Below are 13,506 nucleotides of genomic sequence, written 5' to 3'. Positions count from 1 at the left end.
GGTGATAATGCTCAACGCCAACATCTCCCGCCGAGGCAGACCGAGAAAATCTGTTGTAACAGGGGTGCAGTTTCCTATTCAGTCTTCGGCTTTGGAACTTTCATATTTCTTTCCTTATCTCATGTATGTTGGGGCAGGTTTAGCCGTTTTCCCCGGTCAGCGCCCCAGGGCCATTTTCCGAGACTACACCTCTGTGGCGGGGCTTTATAACCGCGATGCGTGGCGGATTAGCCACTACATTATTTTACTTCTTCCAGCCCACAGTACCGCTGTAAAGTGAAAAGCGCTTGAGTCGAGGGGGCAGTGGATCAAAATGGCCGTGCATAGTTCTCACAGCGCAATTCCCAAGGACTTCGACCATAATGAGAATAAAATAAAAACGGAATCGATTTCGCGCACCGCACATCGCACAACAACAAGGTGCTGAACGAGTGAAATTGAGGTCTGCAGAGCCGCAAATTTTGATTTAAGGAACGCTATATTTCTAGCACACAAATCTGGCAAGCGCATTGAAGGGAAATCTATATGATATGAATGCATTTTTAAAAATGTCAAGACCAGAGAACTTCATCATCGAGCTTATAAAGACATGAGAGCCTTCCTTTCTATTTTCAATGAAATGAGTCAAAATAAGGTCAAAACTAAAAAGGACCTAAGCCATGTTTGCCAGAGCGCATCAACTCTTTTTCAGAATATATAGTTTATTATATAAATAATTCAGAAATAGACTAGTGAAACAAATTACATATAAATTATTAAGCAAGCATGCTAATTCTCGGGAACATTATATCTTATAATTGTATCTTATATCTTTATCATTATCTATCTTATGTCATTATATCTCATCACTATATCACTATATCTTAGAAGCACACTATTCTTAGGAACAAGCATACTAAAGGACCAGGGTTGCAGTTTACATCAAACCGAGCGGGTTGGCCGCTGCAGATAACACCAGGCGGCGGGAGGCGGGCGCGCGAGGGCGGCTGTTGCGAAATTATACCTTCCTAAAGTCTTTCAAAATCAATGCGCATTGCTCAAAAACTAGACTAGGATGTGTGTTTCACCGATACCATTTTAGGTGCGACCTCTGAACTGTTACAGCAGCGCAAAAAAAAACTAAATTGCTTCTTTACTTTCCCAGTTTCGCCACCAGATTCCAGCGCCTTTGGGCGGTTAAATGCTAATTCGTTCTCATGCTAGTCTAAAGATCGTACAGGTAAAAGACTCGTCCGGAGCGCCTCCTAAGCACGCTATTTTACGTTCTAAAGCGTTAACAGGTACTTCTTTCAGATGCATGATCCTTTCCGTCCGCTCGTGGCCACCGGAAGTAACCGGAGAGGGGAGAGGGCGGCGCCGTGCTGCCTATGGAGACTGCAACGCCGGACAACCGGGCTTTTTTAGGACTTGCGGGCGGGCATGCTTGTAACTCTCTGGTTTAATTTTTCAGCATTCAATTTAAACTGAGGGTTTAGAAGTCCAGACGAGTGTGTACTGGTGCTACTGACTGTTTCCGCATTTGGGCTTTGGCCTGTGGAATGCTTGTGTCCTAAATAAACAAATAAACACTATCGATACAAAATTTGGATCTCATTCCGACCTATAATATACGTTCACGGAATCCTCAATACCTTTCTCTGCAGACCCCTAAACAATAAAGCAAGGCCTCCGAGTGTCACCAGTTAAGTAGAGTCCACTTAACCACTTAACAAATAAAATAGCACCGGTGATTTATTTCATGTAGGGGGGAGTGGGGAAAGAAGGGAGAGTTGTATCAGTTCTCACTCTGCGCCCTCTCCTGATATTTTTAGTGAGGATAGGGATGCGATTATCATGTCTTCACACAGCTATGGCCTTCAGCTTCATATCTAGTGCTGAACTTTTGGAGCGCAAGTTTTTGTTTTTGGATAAATGACTTCTAAATGACCTCCTTTCAAATAAGACAATCATTTTTTGTGCGACTAGTGCCACCTCGTTTTCGGTCATTTAGGTGGAGATCATATGTTTACGTAGGTCATGCAAGCATAGACTTGTTTTCTGGATGTCAATAAATCATGAAAATCATGTCAGTCATTCATTGACAGTAAGTCAGGTAAAGACATAAATGGTCATCGTATCACTGGTGCAACATGACCGATGCACGCGTATTTTTCCGGTAGATACAAGAGCGTCCTAGTGAAGAAAATCTGCTGTAAAGCTATCCAATGAAACGAGCTTTCTCGTCTGGCTGCTCGGTCTGCGAAATACGAAACGAAAACATCACACGCCGGTACGGATGTGCGATTGGCTGCAGTCAAGGCCCCATAGTAACAGCGCAACAGCGCAGTGGCGGCGTAACCGTAAGAGTTCCGAAGTCAAAAGTCAACTCAAAGATGAGAGGGCAGCGATGCTGATGAAGATGAGCGAATTGCATACCGTCAAACTTCAAGCACTTTCAAGTGTGCGGCTCTGGTCAAATTATCACCGCGGTATCCTTCAAACTAAAGGCTTCGAGTTTGACATGAAAGATGTGCCTGTCTATCACGGTCAGTGATAGTGATAAGCAATGAGGGGGGGGGGGGTAGAAACAAAGATACCACGTATTGACTCCCGATGAATCATAAAAACGAACCTGCACCCCTATATGGGTGTAGTGCTACAAAATTACTTGGTGGTGAGTTTAACACGCGCTCGGGTGGGGGGCCGGCAAATTTTCCCACCCCCGAGGGTTTTTCCAGAATGGTTTCCGAATGGCGCGGGATAGCTACGCCAAATTTTGCATAGCTGTAGACAATTGAATAGCAGATCTTGCGGTATTAAGAATTTAGATGTACCCTGTAATGTCGCTTACCTACGACAGGTCAAAGTCAGACCATGTATTCTGCGAAGTCAGTTTCTAGTGAATCGCCCAGTCTGATACAAAAACGGAGTGTTGGACGAAGTGGTACATCTCTGAGATACTTTCTTAAGCAAAGCAACAATTGAATAGGCAAATTGCGTTGATCTAAGATCAGGTATGAAGGTCAGACCAGGGTCAAAACAAATGCATTTTGTTACTCTAGGGCTTGTTGTATGGGGTAGCTTTTGCCGCTCATTTCGAATTTATTGATAACAGGAAGCGCATTATACATCTCCCAAAGACTTATTTAAGGCCAAAATAAGTCACTGATCTAAAATGACTCGGGTGAGGATTTTGTTTTTTTTAGGAACATACCACCTAGCGTAATTTTTTCGCTTATTCAGATGCAAAGCTCAAAACAGTCTTGTATGATTTTGGTCAACATAACCTTAAAGTGTCAAACAAGGTCATTGACCTTAAATGAGCACGTGACTCTGCTCAGAACAAGTATATAGGTTCTGAAGTACTCTAAAAACCAGTCTGGGGATTGACTTTGTTTGACCTTATCTGACCCGAATGTCATGACATAGGAATCTCAAACTTGACCTGAATGAGTTAAGATATAGGCCAACGCACCTTGTGAATTTGTTGTTTCTAGCTCTTTTAGTTTCTGAGTTTCAGGGGAGGCCAAATTGACCCGCACCTGAGCGAAGGGTATCCAACCGGACACCCGGGCACGCGTTAACAATAGTTTAAGTGATCCCAATTATTACTAAATTACAACAAGAAGGATTCTCCAAAGATTTAGCCTGCTTTCCTCTCAAAGTTTGGGATGGGGTGGGTAAACCTCAGGCTTAAGATATTTGCGTTTGTGTCTGAGTTTGTCTAGAGCACGCCACAAGAAGTCACATTTGTGATGCCATTCGATAAGATAATGTGACATGCAGCTAACGTATCATGTTTCGCAAAATGAGTTAGGGAGAGACTGAGCAGTTAAAAGTTACGAGACTCATTTCAAAAGCACGCCACCGAACGGGGTTTTCTGCGGCTTTGCCGACGTTCTTCGCAAAGTTAAGGAGGCCGGAGTCTAAGCGTGGCGGGGCGACGGTGTTCTTTGTGCAACTCTGAGTATAGCGGTGTGTAGTTTTATGGGCTTGTCGCTACAAGTCTGAATGCCGAATGGCTTCCTTTACGTTTCCACCCACGCAAAAAGTAGATGAGCCCACCTTCTCTTCGGCTGGCTATTTCTTCAGGTCGACGAACAGCCTGTAATCGTCGAACTAGTTTTCCCGATCCTGGTACGATGAACCGGAAAACCTATCAAGGGAAATGTCAAGATTTGTCAGAAATCTTGTGTAAGCTTGAGTGACTGCTGCCAGCACCTTCGCGAGTCTTGACTCATCTTACAAGCAGGGCTCGCAAATACTCGAATCTCACATGTTACCCTTTTATCGAAGACCCGTATACCCGGCTCGTGACCTGACGCACACCCTGACCCTGTCTCCCACGCGGGCCGATCTCGTCACAGGTCACAGCACGCTGACTCGTATGATAGCTGGGTTTCACCGAATCAGAGGCCTGCTCCGACTACTCCAGGCCAACTCGCGGGACCAGGCAGCGCCAGGTGCCGGTCAACTCAACCACACAAAGTCGCAATATTATCACTCAACATGTTTGTAGCATATGTTTATGATGTGTGGCTCAGTGTACGCCCGCCAGTGTGCGGCCCAAGGAATCATCCGTTGCCGCCCGCCGCCCGCGCGGGCCCTAGATTGCCATGGAATGCTCCACATTCAGGGGGCACATGTGGAGCGATGACGACGACACTGGCCGGCGCTAGATGGAAAGACAAGGCAGGGCGAAGTGCAAGAGCCGAAGCTCATATTCTCATTGGGAAAGAGTGAAAGATCCTATCTCTTTTCTATTCGATTTATTTTAGCGAATTTCCTTTGCCCGTCCTCACTATGTCCTGTGCTGTACAGTGCTGCCCTCTTCATTTCTGTCCTATCCTGTTACGTAACCTCCACTCTTGTCCTGACTTACCTTGCCTCCTGTTCTGCACTGTCATCTCCTGTCCTGTGCAGGAGATGACAGTTCTCGTCGATGACAGATGACAGACTTCTCGTCTTTCTATTCTTGTCTCCTTTCATCCTGTCCCGGATGTCAATCTGTCTCATCCTGTTCCTGTTACCACCTATTCTCCGTCTTCTTCTGGCTGCTATGTTATGACCAGTGATACGGACTTCTATGGAGATTGGGATACGGAAAAACATATTGTTTCCCCCGTTCTTGATGTGTAATGCATGCCCATGTGCATGAACCCCTCTCCTATTTGCCTGAAGAATGTTTGTTTTTCAAATTTTATAATTCTTAATATCCTTTAGCTCAAGTTGTCTCCTCTACATTTCAGTCCCCGCCCCCTAATCCTGGTTATCCCCGTGATCATAGTCATGCTCGTAGACGCACATGCCAAAGGAAGACAAAAGTTATTCCTCAGTATGCTCTCTCATACATGCGTCTCAAAGTCAGTTAGTTTTTTTTTATTTCGTGGTTCCTTGACTCGTTCTTGCCCTGTCTCGTTTTCCTCATCTGTCAACAGCACCTAGTTCCTCACGCACGCCACTTCTGTGTTTAATGCGTATTAATCATGCTTGCCAAAGTCGTGTTCACAGCGGTGGCTGCCTGGGAGAAGAAAAGGAAGACCTCTCTAATCTGGTATCTTTGCGACACAGCTTTGCAAGGAGTAGCGTCTTTTTTATTTACTGGAAGAAACACGCCCTACGTAGGCGTACTGCGCACACCAACGCCTGCATTAGTATGCCGAGCACCTCTCCGAAGCATGCAACCAACCACGGTGGCAGGTCAGAGTATAACTGTGGGCGTGAATCTGGGTATAAACTGCCCCTTCAACAACTTAAGGTTCAAAGATACTGCCGACACCTGTAGCCTGAATGAACGGTTTGTGTTGGTGAGTATGGTTTATCATGATGGTATATGCTTCCATGATCCTCATGGCGTTACATGTTTTATTACCAGAATAAACGACAAGGAAGGCTCCGTCCGTACAACTGGTCTTCGGAAGCTATTAGTAACATGTTGTAGTTGTGCTATTGAGCTGGCCTTCGTAAGAAATCTCCCAAATGTTGCGTTAGAAATACGAATGTCTGTTCTAAGACATTCATTTCTTTTACGTTCTCTGTCACCATGACCATGCTTTAGTTCAAAGAGCACTGGAGCAGTGATAGGTATATTGCAGCAAGAGCATGCCAAGTTGCTGCTGGCAATCCGACGTCGGCCCTATGTACAGTACAAAATGGAGTTCACCGCCACTAGATCCGGATTACACAAACGCTGGGTCCTTAATGACTATGAATGCAATGAAGATGAAACAAAGACGTTCCACTTGCCATTTGCCTGGCAGTATATCTGTGTACGAAGCCGCGCATGGTTATTAGCCCCGACACAATGGAATTGATGCAGGAGTCTGTATGAGAGTCATAGCTGAGTAGCGCAAACCTAACACTGCCAGTTGGACTGAACCCCGGGCGAGTTCCAGCAAACAACGCAAACATCAATAATAATATCAGGTCCTATGTACAGTCGCTAAGTACGAACAAGTATTTAGTGCTGAAGAGATTGCATAGGAGTCCGTGTGCACGCATGCGACGTCGCCGGACGCTGCCAGAGGTCACCACCTGGGCAGCCGTCGGCCACAGACAGTCAGTCCCCACGTACGGTTGGCACAGAACGTCCGCCCCCCGCGCCCCCGCTTATGATAACTAGGCCGGCAAAATACACACGTCTCCAACATCTAACAGTTCGCTTGCGGTCGCGCGGCGGCGGCGCTCGCTCAGCCGCACTTCTTGCGACTGCACCGGCAGCGTTTCACCACCTGCAGCTGCTTGATGTAGCGGGTGCCGTCCTGGCAGAGCATCCGCACCTTGCGCGTCCGCCAGCGCTGCGGCCGGCAGCACGCGTTGCTGCACGAGCCGCCGCACGTGGCGTTGCGCACGGGCCGCCGCGAGCGGCACGCGTTCTCGCGCACGTACTCCTTGTACGTGTTCTTGCGGCAGGTGGGCGCTGGCGGCGCGAGGGCACGGCGTTAGCGAGGGACGGTCGCACGTGCGCGTGGCGACGGGCTAACGGCGAGTGGTTCTCACATAACGGGCGAACGTGCGAGTCAGCTGGTGCAGTTTGAAAACGCTAAGTGAGTGGAACTACTCAAGTTAAGAGGGCGGTATTCTTTCCAAGGTACGTGGACTTCGAATTCAAGATGCGAATTAACGGCTACCTATGGAGAGATTGTTGCTGCAAGAGGTTTCGTTCTCCTCTGAGTCCGTGAGGCGTTAGGACGCCCCTGCTTTTTGGCGTACGAAAATCAGCTCCAGGTGTACGGACATGGCTACACTACAAGTTTCTTACAACAATTTTCAATCATGCGACAGCGCTGCTCGCTTCTCCAATCATGTGAGTAAGAAAACGCAGATATGCAACTCTATTGTTGCTAAACACCGTTTAAAAACCCAAGACGCTGTTTCTCTCCACTGAACCAGTGGAAAGCCATTCTTCGCTCCAAATATCCTCCAGTGAGCATGTGTTCATTTCCACAAGGCATAGCGCTATTCTCCTCTACACTTCCCCAATTTGTCACGGTAATCCTATCGCTCCCGGCGACTGCCTACTCTCAAAAACACCATGAACATCCTGACCAGCCTGAGCCCCACCAGTCAGCACTCACCCTGGTCGCAGAGCTTCCCGCCCCAGCCAGGGGCGACAGCGACACTTGAAGTCGGCACCATGCGGCTTGCAGCGGCCCTTGAGGCAGGGGCTGGGCTCGCACGGGTTGACCGGCTGCGACTGCTGCTGCTGCTGCGGCGCACCGCCTGCCTCCCGCGAGCAGCCGGGGCTGACGCGGCGCCGGCCCGGCGTCTGCTGGAAGTCGCTCAGGTAGCCGTCGATGTATAGCTGCTTCAGACAGCCTGAGGGAGGAAGTGTCGGGTGTGAGATGAGGTGCAGAGCTGCGATAGGCAGAAGGATCGGGTGTTAGGTGGGGTATAGAGCTGCCTTAGGCAGCCTCAGGCCAGGGGATGGGGTGTTAAGTGTGGTGTTCAAGACCCTCAGACGGCTTATAAAGCCAGATGAAATGTTCGATGAGTTGCGCACCACTCGGATATATTGGGTTACCTGCGACAGCTACGTAGGGGTTTTAGACGGATTGCAGAGGCACTGTTGACAGCCCCGTGCAAGTACGGTGGAACGTTCGGTGCGATGTATAGCCATACAGACGGCCTCTAACAATAGTGCTGGGATGCTCGGTACGATGTACATCCCCTTGAGACAGTGTGTGGCGCGCTGCGTGGCGCTTCAACCCCATGTCATGCGTAGCTTCACATGGTACGATAGCGTGAGGGTTGGTGGCGAAAGCAGCCCCTTCCCTGAGATATTGGGAATCATTGGCCCGATTTTCTCCCGGAAAACCGATCGGTTCGTGGTGGCGTAGACACAGTTTCAATTGTATTCGAAATAGGGTCACAGGGGCAAGCAAGCACAATTTTTGAAGTGTTGTTGACAAGGCCAAAAGCAATCGTGCAGTTTTATTGCGTTCACGATGTCATGGGTCATGGTACTCTGATGTTGAAATCCCTACAAAAAGGGTAACACTTATTGAACATGCATATTTATCAAGAAAACACATGTCACGGGCCAAATGGCCAAAGCAACTGTTCCAATGAAGCATTCCAGCGACCACCTTTCATCAAGCCGCCATCAGCTCGCACCAAACAGACGTCCTACCGCGGCGTCAACACTTGCCACCGCCACCGGGCCACTGCTGCTGCTGCGCCCGCTCCCGCCGCTCCGCCAGCCACTCACCGGTGAAGCTGGAGATGTCGCGCAGGTGCCACTGGTGCTGCTCCACCCGCTCCCGCCGCTCCGCCAGCCACTCACCGGTGAAGCAGGAGATGTCGCGCAGATGCCACTGGTGCTGCTCCGCCCGATCCCGCCGCTCCGCCAGTCACTCACCGGTGAAGCTGGAGATGTCGCGCAGGTGCCACTGGTGCTGCTCCGCCCGATCCCGCCGCTCCGCCAGCCACTCACCGGTGAAGCTGGAGATGTCGCGCAGATGCCACTGGCTGTAGGCGCTGACGCCGACGGCCCGCGGCAGGCCCCCTATGTAGAGTGGGGCGCTGAGGCGCATGTACTGCTGCGGCCCGTCGTTCACGATGGAGCGGCGCTGGCCGCGGTCGACGCGCAGAGTCAGCCGCTTGTGGTCCAGCAGGAGCTCCACCACGTGCGGCCGGCCGTCGCCGATGATCTCGTAACTGGAACAGAGGGGGATGTCTGTCAGGTGGGTGGTGTCGGACGATAGGAGGATTGGGGCGTCGCCAGGCATTGGTCGATGAGCTCTCGGCCTTCCTCATCTGAACCTGTCGAATAAGGATTGAACAAGGCGAAGGCATGATCGCCCGAACCTGAACGTGTTGGAGGTCGGGCAGCATTGACTTCAGCAACCAAACCCACGATTATTCACCTGAACATGTGGGGCACTTCCGAAGGCGGCTAACCACCTCCTAACCCGCTCACCTGAACATGTTGGAGACGGGGTAGTTGCCGACGTCGTAGCTGATGCGCAGGCGGCCCTTGAAGAGCTCGACCGCCAGGTGCTGTGAGCGGCCGTAGTACAGCAACACCCCGCTCTGCGTCTCCGTCGCCACCACCAGCGTGATGTTGGTCTTCGGCAGCGTCTTCAGCGGCGCCAGCTCCAGGTACGAGTCATTGTGCGTGAAGCGCAGACTGCTCAGGCGCTCGCAGTGCTTGCCTGCGGCAGAACCGTGCGGTCGCGGTGTGGGTGCGAGGAGGGAGGGCCGTGTTGGGGTGACGGTCATAGGTGTGGGAGGATCGTACTAGGCTGTGTGAGCGATGGTCACGCCTTTACGGACTAACTGAGCACCCCTGGGCCAGGCACAACTTGTTAGGCAATCAGTCTTACTTTAACCTCAAGGTTTACATCTCTTATCGGCTAAGCTAGCCCGCCTTGCGGGAGAGCGGATAGGGGAGGTGGGCAGTCGGATCACATAAAGGTGAACAGGTCAGTGCAGGTGACAGTGACGGTGACAGCGGCCGCGCCTCCTCCATGCCTAGTTTCGTTGACTTGTGCAGAATGTTGCGATGCTGATAACTTCACCTCTCGACATGCGCTACCGCACATACCGTATCGAATAGCAATCTCGATACAATGCACCTCAGCTCCAACGAACCAAGCCCCGCCTGAAGCATGCCAACACCGACCCGGCCCAGAGTCAGCAGCTGCCACCAAGCCGCCGTACCAGAGTAGCCCGGGTAGCACTGGCAGACGTAGTCCTTGGAGTCGCGGGGCTGGAAGCAAACGCCGTGCTTGCAGTCATGCTGCTGGCAAGGCGACGTCTGGGGGTAGTTGAGCGCCACCATGGGGCCCGACTCGCAGAACTTGCCGGAGAAGTCGCCGGAGCACTTGCAGGAGTAGCCGTTGACGCCGTCCACGCAGGCGGCGCCGTTCTGTGCAGGTGAGGACAGAACAAATCCGTAGGAAATGAACAGGTCAGCGTCGCTGGTAGGAACTACACTGCATTAAAAACGCAAGGCAAGACAACGACTTCAACGGACCAAATGATCACTCGCATGTTCTTGTCCGTGCCTCATACATTGTTACGTCTTATGCATTCACGAAATCATATGCATCAGTTTTTTATTAACATTCCAAGCATGAGCTGCAGTGTGGCACCGAGATCTAACTTAAAGAGGAGGCATTTCACCTGGCACAGATGGTCGGTGCAGTCGTCGATGTTTTCGGTGCAATTGTGGCCTTCGAAGCCCACAGCGCAAGCGCAGGAATAGTGGGTGCCGTGATCGGTGCACGTGGCACCGTTCTTGCACGGGTTAAAGCTCTTGCTGCAAAACTTGATCTTCTTCTCACAGCGCTCGCCTGCCATGCAAGGGGACAGACATTCACCGAATGCATGACTGAGTAACTGGCGCAAGCAGTAAAAAGGGCGCAGTTCAGGAGTTAACAAACGAAATGACCAGTTAAGTTCATAGCCTTGCGTGTGCGACTCGAGAGAGTGCTTCAAACCACCAGGCAGGGTAATCAAATCATAGCTCTTGACAATGTGACGCGCATGGTAATTGGCTGGCGCATCTCCAGCAGCGGTGCTGCCACCTACCGCCGAATCCGGCCAGACACCGGCAGTGGTACTCGTTGATGCCGTCCTCGCAGGTGGCGTTGTTCACGCAGAGGTGGTCTCTGCAGTCGTCAATGTTTGTCTGACAGCGGTCTCCGCCGAAGCCAGCGCGGCAGTGGCACCTGCAGGTCCCAGAGATCAGTCAAGGACATCGGCGGGAGAACATAGGCGTAGGGGCCGGAAGATGCCTCTTGGCTGCATGCTTGCCACGCGACGTCGGCCATCACAGACCCGAGCTAAATGTTGTCAAAACTATCGGGACTGGCGTGCGTGTCTCACCGCGCGCTGGTGTCTCTCCCAGAAGTGGTGGTCTTAAGTTCGCCGAAGGATGGTGTTTTTCATTTATGATCCACATCAGACGCCATATTTAGTTTAGTTAGTTTACTAGTTAACCCCCGCCGAAGTAAAACGAGAGGAACTACAGCAATGCGACACCACGCTAAGCAGAAAGCCGTTGAAACGGCTTTTACTCGCTCCCAACACACCGATGCAGAATCGTTGACCCTCGATCAGGGTTCACTCACGTGAAACGCCCCTGCTGCACCACCTTGCACGTGCCACCGTTGTCGCATGGGTTGCCGTAGCACGCATCAATCTTGGACTGGCACTTCTCGCCGTAGAAGCCGGCCGCGCACGTGCACGTGTACTGCTGCTCAGCACGTGGTGTGCACGTGGCGCCGTTCTCGCACGGGTCCGTGTAGCAGACGTCGCACTTGGCCAAGATCTCACGTCGAATCGGACCTAGCGACAAGGTGCTGTTGTTGGGTCCCATACAGAAGCTCTGGCGCGGGCACTACGTGACGAGGATGCCAAAAGAGGCGCCAATAGCCATCAGAGCCACCTCTATAATCCACTTCTAAGTGAATGGGAGGCTATCGCCAGCCCTCAGCCACCACTGATTGGATCCAGAAACAGCGCACTGGGAGGAAATGGTCTTGTTGCGAGGCTTGGTTTATGGCGAGTTAATATCGGATACCGCAAGCTTCTTTAAACCACGATGGTGTGCTACTTTTCACCGGGGCCTGTTATGAGCCTTAAAGCTGAAATGGAGGGTTAACGAAACTGTTTCTTTGTTCTCAAAGTTCTTAATCGAAAGACTGGGTTCTTCTTCGGGGCTTTATTAAACTGTGTGATGACAATTTCGGCTCTGGAAACAGCCAGCCCCTCAGGCACCGTTGATTGCTGATCACAAGCTAAGGAAGCGTCGCTATGCTGCGCTATTTATGATCATCCTCCCATGACCCACGAAGCACGTGGGTGTGCCGGATGGGGTGTTTACTACATCTGGACCTAATTAATGGGAGCCTGGACACATCAGGAGCCCGTACATAAGGTCTTAATATATCTGACACTGTGAGCCTCCGACATGGGGAGTTGACACACTACGGCCATCTAACACACGCGAAACTCCGACACGCGGACCTGACGTAGGCTGACCGCGTGTACCAGACCTGACGGCCTGACACATGTGGGCCTGACAGACACACGGGTCTGACACATGTGGGCTCTAAAGACACACAGGTCTGACGCACGTGGGCTTGACACCCGTGAGCCTGACACACGCACCCGGACCTGGCACACGGCTTTGACACACGTGGACCTGACACCCGTGAGCCTGACACACACACCCGAACCCGGCACACGGCTTTGACACACGTGGGCTTGACACCCGTGAGCCTGACACACACACACCCGGAGCTGGCACACGGCTTTGACACACGTGGGCCTGATCCGGCCGTCGGCAGCCGTCTTATCGCCGGAGCCGACAGCGGCGGCCCCCCGGGAGTCGGCGCGCTCCGGTGACGGCGATGGGCCGCGACAGGAGCGCGAATCCGGAAGGCTGCCCCTCCCCCCCCCCCCCCCCCCCCCGTCGGCTCTGCTGGTATATCAGGATCGTCCGACCTCGGGCGGCGGGGATGCTCGGATCAATGGAACTGTAGCCAGGCACGGCCGAGGCTCAGATGTTGGGCACGTCGTGAGGCGTTTCGGATTGCAGTGGGGTCAGCTGCATTGCAATAGTGCATGTTTTGTGGCAAGCCATGGCCGGTAGCCAGTTGGCCGTGTCCCTGACAGGCCAAATGATGATGATGATTAGGGTTTAAGGGCGTGCCGACGGCTGCGGTCAATTTGCATCCAGATGAGCCAAGTAATTAAGGGCGGCTTCTGGGGGCGCGAACTCACATATTCTGCCATTCCACTGGTCATCTGCCCAGCTGTAGTCTGCTGTGGTCTATTGCAGTGTAGTATGGTCCACTGGTCACGTGGCCTTGTGAACGTGCATTGTCACTCAACACTTGATATGAACTTTAAGCTTGCCGTGACGTCAAATAGCCACCCTCTCCTCACCACATCAGTTGTGGCAGTTGAAGTTGTGGTAAAGACTTATCGCGGCAGGCGAACCCGTGGTAAGCACTCATCGTGGCAGCTGAACTCGCGGTGAGGACTCACTGTGACAGCTGGTCTTACGGTGAG

General features: G+C 51.7%; 1 protein-coding gene across 1 annotated transcript in view; it reads right to left on the bottom strand.

Annotated features, from left to right (window-relative positions):
* Positions 1-6,049: 6,049 nt before the first annotated feature.
* The window catches only part of LOC119109142 (protein slit-like), a 65,457-nt gene continuing 58,000 nt past the window's right edge, over positions 6,050-13,506 (bottom strand). The window contains 9 exon segments of the mRNA XM_037232711.1: positions 6,050-6,898; positions 7,557-7,587; positions 7,589-7,797; positions 8,915-9,138; positions 9,401-9,635; positions 10,144-10,351; positions 10,609-10,778; positions 11,017-11,156; positions 11,559-11,775. Coding sequence (XP_037088606.1) covers positions 6,669-6,898; positions 7,557-7,587; positions 7,589-7,797; positions 8,915-9,138; positions 9,401-9,635; positions 10,144-10,351; positions 10,609-10,778; positions 11,017-11,156; positions 11,559-11,775 — 1,664 coding nt within the window. The 3' untranslated portion in view covers positions 6,050-6,668.

Source organism: Pollicipes pollicipes, unplaced genomic scaffold (assembly GCF_011947565.3).
Source record: "Pollicipes pollicipes isolate AB1234 unplaced genomic scaffold, Ppol_2.1 Scaffold_7231;HRSCAF=8579_pilon_pilon_pilon, whole genome shotgun sequence".
NCBI lineage: Eukaryota > Metazoa > Arthropoda > Thecostraca > Pollicipedomorpha > Pollicipedidae > Pollicipes > Pollicipes pollicipes.
Note: the sequence above shows the minus strand (reverse complement) of the source record. Positions and strands in the feature narration are given on the sequence as shown.